Source organism: Tympanuchus pallidicinctus, unplaced genomic scaffold (genome assembly GCF_026119805.1).
Source record: "Tympanuchus pallidicinctus isolate F22 unplaced genomic scaffold, pur_lepc_1.0 scaffold5, whole genome shotgun sequence".
In the NCBI taxonomy this organism is placed as follows: Eukaryota; Metazoa; Chordata; class Aves; order Galliformes; family Phasianidae; genus Tympanuchus; species Tympanuchus pallidicinctus.
Genome location: NW_026294769.1, coordinates 58,173,634 through 58,192,177, shown reverse-complemented (window position 1 = coordinate 58,192,177; position 18,544 = coordinate 58,173,634). Strand labels below are relative to the sequence as shown.

Below are 18,544 nucleotides of genomic sequence, written 5' to 3'. Positions count from 1 at the left end.
TTTTAAATTAAAACAAAAAAAGAGAGAACACACAAAGATGTGAACAAATGCTCACTTGCTCATCCAGAGTAGCTTTGTGATCTGAATCACTAATAAATTTTTTCATGAAAGGTGAATGAGTAAGAGCTTTGCATAGTTACTGTTGCTATGAAAGTCACTTTCCTTATTAGCCACATGTTGCACAAGTATTTCCCTTTCCTTTTCACTCACAAACAAGTATTGAAGTGTTAGAAAAATGACTTCCTAAAACTTTCTGAGACTATCTTTGAAAGAAAGCAGTCAGAATGCTGATCCTCAAAAAGCAGAAAGTGTTCAGTAAAGAATTTGCAAGCACACTGAACGGGACAGTGTCAGACTATGCAAATGTGTGTGAACTGTGTCTGGATCCTTTGAGAGAAAGCTGGAAGCTTCACCTCCCATCTGTCCTCTATAAGGAAGAGGACACAGCCCAAATTTACAGCATCTACTGCACCAAATTCCACCACTTACCACATAAATCCTAACATATCTACCTATGTGTAATGCTTTGCCAGTATTAGCAACAAAGAAGAAAGGAAACTGTGTGAAGAAAGGAAATAGGAAGAAAAATCATATTTGGAGGCTGATTCATGAATCATATCTAATTCTGCAGAAGAGAATACAATGAACTTCTAAACCATAAAAAGAATCCTTCAAAGACATGTTTGGAAATGGAAGTATTCTTAGTAGCTAAACCTCCCTATGGTAAATACCTGAATTATTATTATTAGACCAAATAAAAGGAATAAGGTATTTCTAGAAACTCTTAAATAAGATCTCTAAGAGTTGAAATGAATTTTAGCAAAAAAGAACCATTCACAAAGTGTACCCTTTAAAGAAGACTTAGGTTTATTTTTCAGAAAAAGGCAAGAGGAAGCCTCCAAATTTAGTTTTTATGCAGTGACTGCAATACCACGGAGTACCGTGAGATAAACCTCAATAAGATTCTCATCTGGGTTGTAAGGAAATGTGTATTTTCAAGTGCAGCAATTTTCTCCTTCAGTCCTGAATTCAATAGCATATTCATTGTGATGTCTCATCAATGGTCTAAGGCTCTCCAACATGACTAGGCTTCATGAGTGATGATGGAGCTCCACAATAGAAAATAAATGACATATGAAATCACCACTCTAACTGGAGTTACTTCAGGCACATCATGTGTAACAAACAATCTTGTATCAGCAGATAGGTGACGCAGTATAAACTTAGTAGTTAACACTATAAATATGGATAAATTCACACACTCTGTTTGCTCTGACATATTTTAAGGCAAATGAAAATGTTATTGAAGCAGCTTGGAATGCATGTAAACACAAAGAAAGTGAAGGTACTTCACATGTAACCGATATGATATTTATTTATGCTTCCAAATCATCATAGGTGCCATGACCTAAATGGACTCAATCCAAGTATGTATCAGAAGAGTGAGACTTACTAACTGTACTTATTAAATACAAGTAGTTGATCAGTTCTCGTCTAGTTCCCCCCTTTCACAACAGGAAGAACTGACTATTACTTATTAGTTGAAAAAGATTTTGGTTTAGGTTCCCCCATAAAATTTTCCCTATTATGGACTCTATCACACTATAAACTCCCAATTATATAGTTATTTTAGCATTAATAGCAAACAATTCATAACTTACAGGCAATTAAATTCTTTTGAAGATCCATCTTCTTTTAAAAATAGCACATTCTGAACTATCAAATTAGTAGCAGTGATCCCTACTAAAATTGAAGAGACTACCCACTGAAACACAAGAGCGAGAGCCCCAAAGAAATTCTTGCCCTTTCTTATTTAGCACTTTGGCATTAGCTAGTATTGATCTGTTTGGGAAACTCAGTGAATTAACATCTCTTTATTCAGATTTGGTTATCACAAAAGCTTAATTTCTCTTCCACACCAATCTTATGTCAACATAGTTCTGCTGCTCTGAAAAGATAGCACGTAGACATTCAAGAAATAAATATATGTATGTATGGCAGTGTAGAGCAGTAGTATTGTTACAGCAAACTAGCAGAATATATTTTCTTCATTAATATTTCTGATCTCATTTGCAAAATGAGGCTGGCTTTTTCAAGTTGAACATGAAATTTTCAAAAATGAGCAACTGGAGCAAAAAAGAACCTTGGCAATAAGTATTTTGCAAGTATATGCATGCTGCATACTATATGCATAAATACATATGTATTCATTCTGACTGAACTATTGTCTGTACTTGTAGCAGCAATACCTTCTATTGGAAATAAAGACTATGCCAGCAAAAGATGCTTCTTGATATAGTTGGTAGTTGTTTACTACATGAAATAAGCGGTGCTAGCAGAAGTTTATTTATCAATATTTACATTACAGCTTTTATAAGATATTGGAATATTCTGGAAAAAAAAATAATAATAATGCTCCGCCCAAACCCAACTACTTTTTGCTTTGATGTTTCTTTTGACCTGTTCCTGGCACCAGGAAAATATTTTTTATGCAACTACTGTATTTGAAAATATTTACTCTCTACCAGCCTCGCCATTTTATTTTAATAGCCAAAAGAAATAAAAGCAGGCCTTTTTACATCTCCAAGACCAGTGTTACTAAATAGACAGACAACACTACGCACCACAACTTCCATGGCTAAATGGGAACCAGAGAATGCACCACAAGTTTTTATCTTTACAGTATAGTAACATTAGATACATAAATAACTTTAATAAGCTGTTAAACAGACATCCTGAGGCAACACATCATGAAGAGACTTCCAGTAGAGTCCTGCAGCTGTGATGCTGCACCTATACTAACTGCAAACCAGCACAGAAGCTCTAGCTGTAGCCTAGATGGAGCACTAGGCTGGTACAGTCTTACTGCTTCCATATGAGCTGCCCACAAAACACTCCATTGTATAATATTCCAGCCCACTTCTTGGAGTCCTCAAGACCCAGATATCTTCTCTTCCTCTTTCGGGGGAGGTGCTCATCAATAAGCACTTCAGAAATAAGTGGCCTGAATTTTTAAGTGCCTGAGGCATCTAAAAAGTCTAATTTTAGGTTTTTATTTTTAAGTGTCTTGGGTGATGTTTCTAGAGTTCTGAGAAACTTTATCCAGCCCACCATGCAGACTGTTTTTCCTACACTTACTCTATTAATCTAGGAGTTCCCACTCAATTTTTTCACACCAGTTCAGCAGCGAAGCTGCAGGACCCCTTCTGCCTGCTGAGCCTGCCATATGGAAGAGTTATTTCTCCCCCTCACTGACTCCCCATTTTCTGTTTCACTTCATCTAAGCACACAACTTGTTCCCTGTTGCCTTTTCCTCTCAGTCCCTCCCTCTCTTACCTATTTTTTTCCCCACTTTTTAGAAGTGCAGCTGCACTCACTAAGTTTGGGAAGCACTTGAGATGCAGCCTGTGGGAAAGATGAAAAGCAGATCAGTACTTTGTGATTAGCTCCTTACAGTAGGAACAGTGCTGATAAAATTTTAAAAATCTCTCTGAATTGCCAGGATATTCCTTCCTCAATACACATGCTACTTTGAGAGATGCAAAGGAAATATGTGTTTGCATAAAGAGATGTAAACACACACAAAAAGAAATACAAAGAAAATAAAATCCAACTCTGACGGTACAGAGAATTTAGGAACATGACCTGACAGCTCATAGAGCTGAGAGCACACATGAGCTGCCACAAAGCATGCTTCTGCAAAGCATGAGTGTGCAAGGTAAATGTCCACATGTCTTTGGGTCTGTAAAGGAGTGAAAGGTTTACATAAAGACCTCAGAAGTGCTTTCTGCATATGCAGATCCAAAAAATTATTTTCTTAACTAATGCTGATTTTACTCATTCCATAACTTGGCAAAGTAAGACAGGTTACACATTTCTTTATATATAAATTTAGTATTAAATACAGTGGGCAGCCATTAATAAATCGGACTGGCCCTGTTATAATAGGCAATGTGATGCTGCTAATTTAAACTTTAAAACACAAAAACCTGTATATACATACATGTTTAAATAAGGATGCTAAACTTTAATTATCCAGATTATCCTATATCTGTAAAGCACTCTGGAGATCATCATAATTACTGAAAACAAACTTAATGAAAAATGAGAGTGTAACACAACATGCAACAAGCATTATTTTACTCCAGCTCTGTTAGTCACCATCATAAACAGTCATTTGCCAATTGGGTTTGAGCTTAACATAAAGAACACTAATTTTTGAATGAAAGAGGCAAATCCAGATGAGATCACTAGAATTTCAACACATTCTTAATCCACTCATCACAGTCATTACTAGTTCATGTTGTTAGATCTTGGACACAGATTGCTCTCATTAGAGAACAAAATGCAAACAAAGTCAAAGCAAGGTAAAGCCCTGCGTAGGTCACCAATAGTTTTAATGTGTGTTTAAGATATTTAATAGCCAACTGTACTCAAAACACTAGAATTTCATATTTCCTGTTTCAGAGTCCCTGTCTACTCCATACTTGTTGTTACATTTATCATCAAAAAGTTGCAAACTATTTGTCTAGACCTTGTCTATTATAATTGATTTTTGAGAAAAGTCAAAGAAAACTACTCTTAAGTCAAATGGGGCATGCAGCTCATAACTTAAAGTACACTGAAGTTGATGGAAGCTTCAGGAAAGTAAGTTTCATTTCTATCACATTATAAAATCTGTAAAGTTATTATCAGAAAAAACTCATCCAGTACAGTAAACATATTCATCTGATATCCGTATTATGCTGTCCAAGAGGAAACCTTTCATTTTCACAACTTTCAGTAACATGTGTAATTATACGTTTATGAAGGTACAGAGGAAACCATGTTTCTTCAGTCAGGCTGCCAGGAAAATCCAAACATTATGCAGTATGAAGTAACAATGGTTCTATCGACTCACTCTCTGTGATCCCAAATCTCATATGAAAGACAGTAACAAGATAAAATCAATACATCTCTCATAATGGGTCAGTCCAGCTAGAACACCTTGCCTGCTACTCAAATGATGCTCTTTAAGAAAAACATATAAGCTTAGCCTCTTTCTATGGTCTGTTCCTTTTCATAGAATCGCAGAATCACAAGGACTGAAAAGGACCTCTAGAGATCATCATTATCCAAGGCTGTCCCCATCCTTCATACTCTAAACCAGTCTTTCCTCATTTGTAAGAACAAGGTCCAGCAGCACACCTCTCCTTGCTGGCTATCTATCACCACCTGCATCAAAAAGTTATCTTACGTGCACTGCAGGAACCTCCTGAGCTGGCAGTGTGCCAGGCAGTGCTGTTCTTCCAGGAAATGGTGGCTGACATCCTCCAGTAGAACCTGTGCACACAACATTGTGGCTACATTCAGCTGCCTGTAGGTACAGGAACTCACCAACTTCCTCCTCATGATCAGACAGCCTGCAGTAAACACCCGCAGTGGCATCACCCATATTGGCCTGCTTAATTCTCATCCATAAGCCCTCCACTCATTCACCGTTTATCCCTAGGCAGGGCGTGACACATCCCAGTAGTTACTCACATAAAGAGCAGCTCCACCACCTTGCCTTGCTGGTCTGTCTTTCCTGAAAAGTACATTTTATATTTCCCAATGGTCTACAACTGCTGCTCACAAATGTTAGCACCTCTTTATGGACAAGTTGCCTGTTGAATGCTGCTTGTGGACATGCTCCATGTTCCAGCATTGTAACAGGGTATGCATAAAGGCCATGGAGTATTCATCCCTGGAGATTTTCAGGACAAAACATGGGTTGTCCTGATCCAGTACTGTCTGAAGTTCTACTTCCAACAGGAAATCAGAATATCTAATCCTAAGAGGTCTGTTCCAAGAAACATTTCCATAAGTCTGTCAAGTGAAGTGTTGCACAACATTCAAATCAGTGCTTTCATTCATATGCTCTGATTTAGTTGATGACAGAAGGACATTTAATTATGATCAACTTTCCAATAATGTTATTAATCCTGAGTTAGGTTAAGAACTCCTTCTGATAACATGGTTAATCCAGCGAATCAAGCGAAAATCTCCCTCATCCCATTCCCCGATTGAGGCATGAAACAGTCATGGTGCATTTTTTATATTCCTTTCAGATTATTTGGAGGAATTAGGAACAAACAATCTTCTTCACACATCTCAAGTAAAATTTCAGTCAAGTGTATGACTGAATTAAGCTTTCTCAGAAAACACATCCTATACTACAGGATAAAGGATTAAATTTTAGGGTGCTTTTCTCGCATGTGATGGGATAAAATCTCCTTTAAAGAAGGATTATACAAATAGAGATGTTTGAAGTATAATTTTGGAATCTCATGGTCACAATACTATGAACCCATCAATGCCTTCATTTTGCCTCTTCTTAATTTATTTTGGGAGCAAATAATTGAAACTTCTGTGAGTTTTTGGAAGGCAGTCGTGCAGCACATTTTAAATGCAGCTTTCTTTCAAAACAATTTCAAGCACTCAGATTTAACACAAATGAAAAGATGTTTAAAACAATACATTCTTCTTTACTTTTTAGACAATTTAAAGGTGTACAAACAGCCTCATTTTATACTGCAGTAATTCAACAGCCAAGAAGTCTAACCACTTTTTCTTAAATCTGCTGAGTTGTAGCTCTTTGAAGTGCAGCATTTACATCCACTCTTCTTGTCTGTACAACTCTCGTTAGCACATCTGCCTCTCAGAAGCATTAACGAACCAGGCACAAGCAGTGCAAGGCCACTCTCCATGCAGTTTAAATCAAGTGAGAAGCTAAATATTACCAAAGGAATCAGTCAGGCCCAGACCTGAAAGGATTTATATGAAAGCACCTGCAAGGATACCTAAGGTGATGTTAAACCTAAGGTGACGTTTCAGATACTGAAATCTCAGAAGAATATCCAGAAACCAAAATTATTCAGAAAAAGATATCCATAACCTGTCCGATTAATCCTGACCTAAAAACAGTTCAAGCTCACCACGTCTTTCTCAAACTGGAAATTCTTTCCAACCAGGAGCTTTCTAAATCATTTCTGCCTAAATTCTAACACCATCAGTTGTCAAAAGCAGTAACAGCCTTCCTATATCCTTCCTCCCCAAATTGCTTCTATGCTTTCTTCAATAATTGTTCTTCAGGAAAAGAACACTGAAGAATATAATAGCACAAGACAAATAAAGCAGGTTAATTCTTAAGGGTAATTTGACACCAGCATGAAGACATGACATCTTAATGCTCATGGCGGGCATCTGTAATCCTAACAGACAAGTGCAACTAACTGAAAGAGATAAAACACAAGTCAACAGGAAAATCTTGCAATTTTAATGAGTATATTTGAATTTTTCTGTGAATGAAAACTCACCAATGGTGTAATATCTCTTCAATTCACTCCTCCGTGGATTGCGCTTTTGGGTATTGGCGGTGTTTTTCTGTTCCTCCTCAGAAGTCGTTTTGCTGGCAAGCAAAGGTTTACTGGGTTGAGGAGCAGGAGCTTCAGCTGCCACTGGGTTGCATCCTGGCCCACTAATATCCACCGACTGGGACTTCTTCTTTAATCTAAAGATAATTCATGGCAGTAATATATTATTAATCTTTGCTCTATAGCTAGGTTGAGTAATTCTTTTTTATATTTTAGGTAGAATAATACCAATGCATTCATTACACAGAATCCATGCATGCCCCAGCAGAAGACAGAAAATGAGCAGTGGTAAATTAGGCCTTGTAGTAATTCCCCCTTTTAGCTCCTGCTAAATCAGTTGCAGCACTTGAATCTCATCCTACTGTGGCTCACGTGTAGCTACAAATGACAAACTGTCCTCAGATCAGCCCACCAAGCTGCCTGAAGGATCAGTTCATAATCCGTTTCAGAGAAGAGGAGCTGCTACAATTAACCTATCATTAAATTTACCTTGTTTTAGTTTCACAAACAAGGGGAATATAAAGAAATTAAATTATTTGCACAAAGTTGCTGAACACCTCAAGAAAAAGGAACTGACTAAAATGAAGGCTATATAGTTATTTCACCGGTCAATTTCATTATTTCGTTGGTCAATTTTGTTGGTCAATTTGGCATTCCATCACGGTGCTGAGGTAATTAAAAAGTATATGAAATTCATAACCACTTGAAAATTGTGAAAGTTTAAAGGATGACTTTGCAGAAGGAAATCACTAGATTTTGAGAAATAATGCTCTGCCTCTGACCCACACTTCCACTGTGATTTCCATACATTATAATCTTACTTTTGTGTTGTGCAAAAATGTCGTGTACAGAGAATCTATGAAGTTTTTATTATCTCCATAATTTCAAACTAAGACAAGTGAGACCTAAAGCTCAGTATGTGTATGTACGTCCTGCTGTCTGAAGGGCAGACAAATTAATAAAGCTGCATACTACAGGATAGAGCTACTTAATAAAGTAACTGATGCACTGTTGGGAATACCAGATTGGTACAAACATACTGTGCCTGTTCTTCTGAAATCACAAAGAAAGGGATAACACCTGTCATCTGAGCAGTAAAAATGCCACATGGCCTTTTTCAGGTGACAAGATTAATAAAGGACTGAGTAGAAATGCTTATAGAAAATTAATGTGCAAAAAGAAAGTTATCTACTTTGAAGACAGGTTCAAGAAAGGACATGACTTTATAGCAATTTCTTAACAAAAACAAGTCAAACTAAAACCCATCTTCTTTCAGCTCACCTGCACTGTATATTGACACAGCTGTCATGGCTGTCAAATAACTCAGAAAAACACTGCAGCCTTTGAAATGCATCTTCACTGGACTGCAATGTCTTGCAATGAGAGCCTCAGTACTGGCTATGTTTTGAAGCCAGGAAAACTAATTCTTTGTAAGCCTGACTCTTTTCCAGCACCCTGCTTTATTACTAGCTTCACGTTGTGCTTGTTTTTCTTTCTTATATTAAAAGCTGCACTGGCTGTAACAAGGTTTAGTTTTTTGGGTTTTTTTTCTTCTACTGCACATATTCCATAAGGAGCCTCCAACTGAGTTTTCAACAGCGGGCAGCTGAAGTCTCAGTATCGCTTGGTGTGGTTCAAAAATGACCCTGCTGCAGCCAGACAGCAAAGGGAACAGCAAAAAGGGTTTCAAAGTCAACACTGCATGAACAGGACTTGGAAATGCACATTTGACGGTGAGGGCAAAGATCTAACTTGAATGAGAGTTGAACTAGAAGGGCCAAAACTTTATTTTTCTGTAGTAATACTTAAGCTATACGAATTCTAGGGGATTAAAAAAAAAAAAAAAGTGCAAAAAACGAAAGAAAATCCACGGCAGCCTTTCAGAGGGATGAAATCCTGAGGTGGTCACTACCACTGTCAGCTGGCTATTGGTGGCTTCTATGAGATACGGCAGTGGTATTTAACATGAATGTTAAAACAGACAGGCACTTTCAAAGGAAAGGCTAACACCAAATGGGTATGAAGGCCAAATTACTGACAATTAATGAAGACAGCTCATCCTGGCTGAAGTTCAAGCAGGGCTATTAGGAGGAATTCCTCAGCTGCTACTGACTGGGTCTGGAGATGCAGTGTTTATTTGGAATACAGCTGAGCAGCACCTCATTTTTAGATAGCCCTGTCAAAAACACATATTTCACACATCTATTTGTGTAATTCAATTGCACTATTGCTAATAGCCCATTAAAAACCCATTTGCTCCATTTATGTCTGCTGCCTCTTCCCCAGAACAGCTGCCACGGACTGCAGTAATGCAGCCATTATGCAGCCATTAATGCAGCCCTACTGGGCAGCCACCCCAGTGCTCCACCTACCAGGCAGCAGCACAAATCCTCATCTGCCCCTCAGCACCCTGCAGCTCCTGCAGTGATCTGCCCACTAGGCAGTCCAGAAGGAATGTGCACCAAGGCTGTGTGATACATGTCTGCACATACATAGTGACAAGTTTTACAACTTCAACTGTGTTTCCCTTTTAGCTCCTCTCCATACAACTGCAAAGTTCTCTAGCACATCCTACAGAGAGCCTAACAGATGGCTTCAGCTCTACCTGCTCCTGGCCAGCAGCACCTCCAGTAGTGGGTCACTGGGAGGGGGTTTATTACAATTCCCTCAAAAAGCAAACAGTCTGCTGGGTAGTCACACACTCACCACTACAGACTCTGGGTGGTCAGTGCATATGGAAAGTCATGAAATCTGAGTGAGCCAGTTTACTGGGAAGTCTGTTATGGGCTTGAATAGCATCAGGATTTTGAATCCCATTAGGATTTTTATTTTTATTTTTTTATTTATTTTGTTAAGCACCATGGAAAACTAAGGCATTATTATCTAAATAGAACTTGAAAGCAGCTAAAGCAAACATGGCTGGCAGTCTTCTCCAGATGGAAAAAGAAAAAATTAAAAAGCATTTAAACCACGTATGGTGGGAACAAACCAGAATACAAAGCATCCCAGGGGCTGGGAAAATGTACAATTTGATCTCTGTGAATTTCTAAGTAAAAACCCCATACTGTGACAAAGATTTGGAGGAAAGCCGAACTTATCTACTGAATATAAAACAGTCCCTGAGCCACTTGGGAGAATTCCTGAGATTTTACCATGCAGTTAACAGGAGAAACAAAATCATTCATTTGAAGAGTAATGCTTATTCTTCTTGTGGTATTACTGAACACCCAGAAATCATCGTTAGGAATTTGATTTCCTTCTAGAAAGAAATGTGATTTAATCCAATATCAAAGCCAGGATGTAACTGATTCTGGAAAACAAACTTCTTCCTCTGTTTTCAATAAAGCACTGCAAAGTCTTGTTCACCCATATAGGGGAGACCAGTTACTTCATCTCCCTGTTATCCTCTCAACTCTCCACAGAAACCTGCCCTTGCACATGGCCAGCACTTTGGGAAAGCCATTGCAATTGCAATGCATCAGGTAAGGACTTGTGGCTGTTCCAGCTCCTCCAGCCTGGCTTCACGTTCTGCGTGAGGCTCCTTCTGCACACTTGCAGCAGAAGGCAATGCCATGTAGGTCTACTGGTGCTCAAATAGCACCTGCAGCTCTGGCCATGCACTCACAAAGAGAAGATAGCAGAATTAGAATGACACAGATCAAAACAGAAACCCAACAGTGGTGGCGACAAACAGGCAAAATGCAAGAAGCAGGATGGGATCTCCACAGCCATCAGCAATGGGGAACAACAGCAGGAAACAATTTGTCACCATTTTCACAGCAGGAAACAGAGGAAAGCAAGCAGCAGGTTTGAAATCAAAAGTACAACAAAAGGTTGTAATTCCTTGAGCTACACATAACTGAACAGCAGAAATTGTGCAGGCCAGGAGTATCACTCAGGACTAGAAGGAATTGCACATATAAGGGAGAAACATCCATCAGAGGTTATCAAATTCACACGTATATACACAAAAACAACCCTTCTGCAGAGCACTTCCTTGAACCGAGGAAGGCAGGGGGGTTTCACAGCCGTTTGGTGCATACTCTGCCTCTGACATCACCGCACGTGCCACACTTCTAAACATGCTACACCAGAGCACCCACACTTGCAATCCAAGTCTGAATTGGTCATTATGAAGAGGGAACAAAACCAAACAACAAAGAGCAGATAGAAAAACGCCCGTGGAAAAGTGAATAAGGAAAAGATTGTCACTTTGGAAACATGCAGTTTTCTAATAACGCAAGTAGTTTATGAGATCATTCAACGGCAGAATATAAAAAGACCTTCACACAGGTGGTGTTAGGAAAGGATTAGGAATTAATTCACATCTGTATAGCCCAAAGAGTAATTCCAAGCGGTAAGCATTTATCAACAACGCAACATCGAGCTGAGCTTCCGGAAAGCAAACAGTGGGGGAACTAGAGTTTTCTGCCAAAAATAAGCTTGTGCAGCAAGCACTACAACACTCTTTTTCATTCCTTTACACACACTATCAAATATTACCATGCAAATTAAAGACACAAGAGCTGTCAGTGGTCAAAACACCAGGCAGCAAAGCAAACCCATCCTCCCTCCACTGCCCAGTCATTGTGAGGGACGCGGTTGCAGCACATGCAGGAAAACGGCCATCACACATCATTCTGTGGGTGGCAAGGGAAATGGTGAAGAACTATGGAAAAATGGGTTTGTTGTGTCTGGAATAGGCAGCCCGAGCCTCCTTAACAAAGCTCAAACCTAATGTGTTCGGCGGAACACCACAGAGTAGAGACTTAGAGAAATGGACACAAACCTTGTGATTATTCCTGGGAGCATGACAGCACTGCTACAGGTAAACCCTTGGAGGATCATTTACAGAAGACATATAGATTGGTTGCTGCCAGGTTACATCCATTAACTCCAAGCGGGAGAATCCAGAATCCGCTTATGGTTCAAGTGGGACAAGGCATTCTCACTGCCTGGGAGAGAAGATTAGTGAGTCCGCTGGCAAAGGATTCAATGCATTCTACGCACCACGAATGGGCCTGGAGACATGCATTCACAGGAGGATGAGGTATGCAGCAGTGTGGAGGGCAGTGATGATGATGATGATGGGGAGGAAGATGGCAGCAATCATGCTATACACATAATATCTCAGATAGTCATAGTGCAGATAGTTCATTAGTTTTCTCTTGTGTTCAGTTTCGTAATGATTACGAGCTCAAGATCATATGGCTTCACCATGACCGCATAATATTTTACAGTTGCTTCACATTGTGGAAATAATATGCTCAGCAGTTAGAGCGTGTGTTTTGTCAGGTATGAAAATTTCTTGATCTTTTCTTCTAGAGTTTTGAGAAAAGTGGGTTGCTATTTGCTGACAGTTATCTTAATTCCGGACATGTTTTAGAAGTGATGTGTAAAGTAAATTACTATTTTGGATCTCGCTATTTTGTTAATAGCTGCTATACTGTTATTTAAATAACTCCCACTAGTTCCATTTTCATAAAAGCTCTTCCAGTGCTTTATGCAGATCTATTTTAGTACAATTTGCATGGGTCTTGAAATTTCCAGCTCTGTCACATTCTGCACACAAAAAATCTGCATAATCATTTTAAAGTGATTGTAATTTCAATTTAATTCATATTTGTCTCTTTTATTTATTTATATATTATTTTATTAATACTCTTGCATTATATGCAATGCTGCCTTACTTATAAGGATGGGATTCAAACTGTCCAAATTATTTTAAGGTTGTATCACTAAGGAAGATCTTTACATCACCTGATTAGAAGGCATTGTTTCTGAAATCTCTTATTACATGCAACCAGCACCAAGATCCCATTCACTGAACCTCACCATGGGAATTTCACACTGGCAGGATCACATATTGTACCAGTGGTCTCAGGGCTGCATTACGTATCTTGAGACACAGGGAATTCCTCATCTGCACTGAAGCCATATAAGCTTGTAGCATTTTTCTGTGTAATGTATTTAAATTTATCACAACATCTATTATTTTCAGTGCTAACTGCAGGTAATTTGTACATCAACAAAACTGCTTTATCCATAGCCTTTTACTTAGGCAACTGCATTAACATTTCTTTTTGAATCCAACCTTAGGCTTGACTGTTTTCTGAGTTGTTTACAAGTCAGCAGCAATACCCCAGGGTGCTCAATGTTCCTAAGATTGGCACAATATACGCAATCATAACATGCATATATTTATGTAGTCAAATCTGGGAGCAAAGGGGTCTTTTAACTTCTCAAAGAGACAGCACAGGAGGTTGGAAGCTACAACATTCTTACAGCAGCACAGATTTGTGTACTCCACTTCCACCGTCTCTGCAAATAAGCATCAACGCAGTAGGCAGCCTCTGCTTAAGTTACAAGAAAACTGTGCTGTGGATACACTTGCCCTAAGACATAAAAATGCAAATCTGCTCATGCTTCTGCCTTGTTCAGTAATTCACACAACCTGAGGTGTACACAGGGAAACAACTTAAGCACTTCCCTTAACATACAGACTCCACTCCTGCAGCCAGGCACCCTGTGCTGTCACAGTGTGACATGCCACCCTCATACTGCACAGGAATGCTGGACAGCCTGCACACAATTGAGATCTATTGCTGCAAGCAAGAGCCACCATCTTTAGTAAAAGTAGCTGGACACAGTACAGAGGCTGACACTGAGTGACCTGCCATTACACTGTAGGGATTAGTCCAGGACAGAAGACTTCACATCACAGACATTCATCCAAACTCTCATAACCTTTCCCAAATGTAGTTTCCCTTTCTCTTTTTAAGCCACCAGACTCTCTCTCACACTGAGTTCAGAGTGCCCCTTCCCAAAGGCATCAGCTTCATGCCCTGGCACTGGTCTACAAGGCTGCCACGTAGAAGGTATTATTGCTGCTTCACTTTTCTAAGAACCAGGCATAGAACATTACACAGATGCAGAACTGAAAAAGATATTTAATACCTAGAGGTCTTTGGAAGCATCACGCTGTCTTCACTAAATAAAAGGCAATGGCAAGACTGGATAAAGAGTAGCAGCTGGAATTGCAAGTAAACAATACCCTTCTGAGACACCTGGGTAACCCAAATTGTACAGACATTATGTTTTCATACTATTGCAGTATTGATTACATAGTTGCAAGGTACTTGTAATACATTCTTCCAAAAATTCTCACAAGACAACAAGCTACTGTCATAATATGAAGCAAATAGCACCAAACCAGAAAGGTTTCTCTTCTTACAGAGAAGAGAGGCAAAAGCTGTTCCTCAAGGAGACTGAAACATCTAACATTTCTCCTTGCTAGTAACATAAATTGGTTCTCAAAGTGCTCTGTGGGATGTAATAATATCAGATAAATCTCTCTAGAAGCACCTAAATTGTCAAAGAAAAGTTAAAAACTAGGTAAAATGAGAAACCATCCATCATCATAGCCAAAAGAGAGTTTAGCTTTTGTCTTTCAACTCATAACTCAGGTATTTTGAAGAATAATTTTAACACTTTCATGAAATGTACAGTAAATGTACAGATCGTATTAAATTAGTTTTACATTGATTGGCTTTATTGACTATTATTTGATTGATAGAAGGCAAGAGAACAACGCAAACCTGAACCAGGGCAAAGTCAGACTGGACATTAGGAAAAATTATTTACTATAGGGTGGTCAGACATTGGAATAGACTTCCTACAGAGGTAGTTCCTCTCTCATGCCTGTCAGTTTTCATGATGCACTTGGATCATGTTCTTAATAATATGCTTGGTTAGCCCTGAAGTGGTCAGGCAGTTGGAATAGATGGTCTCTCAAGGTCCCTACCAACAGAACTATTCCATTCTATTCCATATAACACACGCTTCCATGAAAACATACTGCTTTCTTATTATATCCAAGCTACTTTTTCTTGAGAATTTCACTGGGCACTAGTTGTAAAGGTTTAAGAAAGTACCTGTCTTGTTTTTCACTTCTGATTCTCAAATTAGGTTAGCCAAGGTTATAGCAGGTGGGAGAAAAAAGTCACCAAAGATCCAGGATTATTTTATATTTGAACAAATGTGCCCTCCTACCCTTATAGCAGGAGATCTTCCTGCTGTAAGTATTCAGATCAGACCAACCCCAAACAGCTTTCTGTTTTCACTTGACATTAGGAACATGGCAAAGTTGTTATCAACATTTCCTCTACAGCCCCCAAATCAGCCTGCGCATTTGGGACTGTGGATCCCAGGCTGTCCCACATTCATGTGGACACTGTGGCCACACGATAGGCAGAGAAGCAGAGCCATGTGTTAGCAGCACCAGAAGAAATTAGAAAACAGGCTACGGCTGGTTGAAGCCTCAGCAGGCACATGCACATGTTGAGATTGGAGAGGAGGCAGCTAGCATTCTTCAGTGGTTATTTACCAAACCAGTACACTGTACCATAAAAACACTTCAATAGTAATCTGCTTCTTTGTGTTGCAGAACATCCAGAGGCCTTCTGAGAAATCAGCCACTGCCTTAATGAGAACAGCTAAAGCCTCAGAGGTGGGTGAGTGCCTTTGGTGGTGCAGGCCAGGGAAGGCCCTTGCCCTAGGGCTCAGCTCCCAGTAAGCAACGCGTTCCTGCCCAAGGCCGAAGCTAAGCAATGCCTATTGGCTTTTTCCTCACTTCCTCTCAAGACATCTCTTGCATTTGTGCTCCTGTTCCTGAACTCCTGGCTGGGATGTCTCCAGTAATGGCACAGTCCTGAGGAGGACTCTTGAGACCACTAATCCTGGCTCTGCACTCTGCAGTACGCTCAGAGACAGGCTGCCCAAACCTTTAGGGACACTCACCAGTATAACACTGGTGGATCAAACAGGAAAGAACACATTGACAGCAAAAGGAGAAAGGAGAAAATGCCGTGGGGGGTCTCCATATGTGCCATGTTGACAGTGCCACAGTATGAAAGGGATCGTTGCACTTCAGCCACACTCTGAGTATCCTCTTAACCTTTTAGCTGCACACAGGGGGTAGACATCAGGGGAAAGAGAGGAAGTACAGAAGGCATGGGGAGAGGAGCAGCACTGCTGGCAGGCACCCCACACCCCACTTCTACAACTGCAGAGTGCTGACCAGCCTCTGCTGTGCAGGCTGCACTGCACACCAGTATGGTATTAAGGTATTGTTTCTTCTTTCCCTTGTGCAGGGGGGCTGTACAGGCAGCAGGTGGTGATGCTAAAATTCAAAGGTAGGGAGCCTAAAACCATAACATAACAACATGCCCCCACCAGAGAAAATAGGTGACTCTTCCCTTGAGCCACTGGTTAGATAAATACTTGTGACAAGCAGCAATCTTTTCCTGAGTTTTTCCACTCAAAATGATACAAAATAGAGCTGGAGAAACACAGAAAGAAAATATTGCAGAACTCAGGTGCCCTGCAGAATTTTATATTACTATTCTTAAATCAATAAGCCCAGAGAGCAGAATTGTTATAAGCACTGCAACTACACCCACTGCAGACACTTGCAATCTATAAGCATCATAGTAAATGGCATTATTTAAAGAAAAATCCAATAAAAAAGCACTGTACGTTGGTTTTCCACAGCACTGTGAGGCTTTTCTCCCCCATTTCAGAAGAAGGCACCTCAAGGCCAGGCTGGCACCGTCAGGTGAAAGATCCCCAGGACCTGATACCAGACTCACAAGGCTGGTATGAGGAGATAAGGAGCTTGCAACTGACAAAAAGTGAAAGAGAAGCCAAGGAGAGATTTAAACACATCTGGAAGACATCAAAACCAGAGCTCAGATGACAAATGAGGCTGCAGTATGTTAAATGAGCCAAGCGAGTTTAGAGGCATTTATGCATTTAGTTTCCTAACTAGAGCTCAGCTCCAAGGCAGAGCTGTTAAACAACCACCTGATCAGCATTTGTAAGGAAACAACATGTAAGCTGAAACATAGAAGCTCAATTTAGATGCATGCAGTAAAACTGTCAAGATTTTAGAAATCCTACATATAAATCAGTGACTTTTAGTCTAAACACAAAGTAAGAATCAGTAAATTGCGTTTTCTGTCCATGAAGTATTGGCAAGATTTCAAGATGTATTTTAAGTAATCTCACAACATGGGTTTTTTTTCCTTGGCTAATCTTCTACGAAAAGTAACCATTAGGAAATCAAAATATTATGGCTAAGCCTTGCTAACTGCTCTTCTGAACAAAAAGGTAAAATCTCTCACTTGCGAAAAGTAAGAGGGAGAGGAAGAATTTAGGAATACAAATCAAGAGGATAAAAAGGAAAAGACTATATCCTATTCTCTTCATGTATTTCAACTGCCATGTGCATTTTTCTGTACTCAGTTCAGATCACAGTAAATTTGGGGCTAACTTCTTGCCACATTAGGAGCTTACAAACAACATTACTAAAACCTGTTAAGTCTTTATTGCAAACAGTATAATAGAAAAGGCAAAAGGCTGCAGAGTACCTCACTCCTTTGTCCATCCAAACTGGAAATAGGCACAGCTTGGAGCCAGCTCTCCCTGAATGCAGATGGGAAAGGGCCAGCTGGCACCAAACCCTCCAGCCTATTGCAGGGGTGTACGAGTGGCTCTGCTCCAGCTCCATGTGCCAAGCAGGGTCCTCTCCTTAAAATGCCAGCTGCATGAATACCTGCATCTGTATGAATACATGCAGGTAACTTAGCAAGGTGCAGGCAAAAGAGCTAGCTATAGTGAGCAGCAGCTCCTTCCCCACTAAGCCTGATAGCTCTGGTGCTTCAAAGTTGGCTGCAGTTGACTGCACCTTTAGGTTTAGAAATTAAGCTTTCACCTGAAGTCAAAACCTAGAAGAATACCTTTGGATTATGCAATTTTTTATATTTTCATAATTTTCTACAAGGTAATACTTTAGGTTTTGGTAAATAAAAACAGATGGAACTGGCTTAGTTTGGCTGTAAGATTAATGCTGGTTTTATATTTTTATAGAAATATTTTAGAGCAACAAAAGTTTTGTTTGGAGATATCTGAAATCAGAGAGAAAGCCTGTTCCTGCTCTGCAGTAGGAATCTGCATTACATGAAGCAATCTGCAGTGTTTGTCTCGGTTCTGATCATTACAGTGACCCCCCACAGATCCAGCCCCACAGCTTTTCCAAAATCACTTGATGACAAATGACATACATTTATAACATCATAATACTCAATTTA

At 39.7% G+C, this 18,544-nt stretch overlaps 1 protein-coding gene across 7 annotated transcripts in view; it reads right to left on the bottom strand.

Annotated features, from left to right (window-relative positions):
• The window catches only part of OXR1 (oxidation resistance 1), a 239,046-nt gene that overhangs the window by 112,301 nt on the left and 108,201 nt on the right, over positions 1-18,544 (bottom strand). For 5 of the 7 annotated variants that reach the window (XR_008211428.1, XR_008211429.1, XM_052704673.1 and 2 more), the window contains 2 exons: positions 12,184-12,349; positions 7,338-7,531 (listed from right to left, as the gene is read on the bottom strand). Coding sequence is in view for 5 of the 7 variants with exons in the window: in XM_052704673.1 (XP_052560633.1) it covers positions 7,338-7,531; positions 12,184-12,242 (253 nt within the window). In the remaining 2 variants the exon portion in view is untranslated. The remainder of the gene's footprint in view (positions 1-7,337; positions 7,532-12,183; positions 12,350-18,544) is intronic. The other 2 variants (XM_052704674.1, XM_052704675.1) reach the window with 2 other exon arrangements.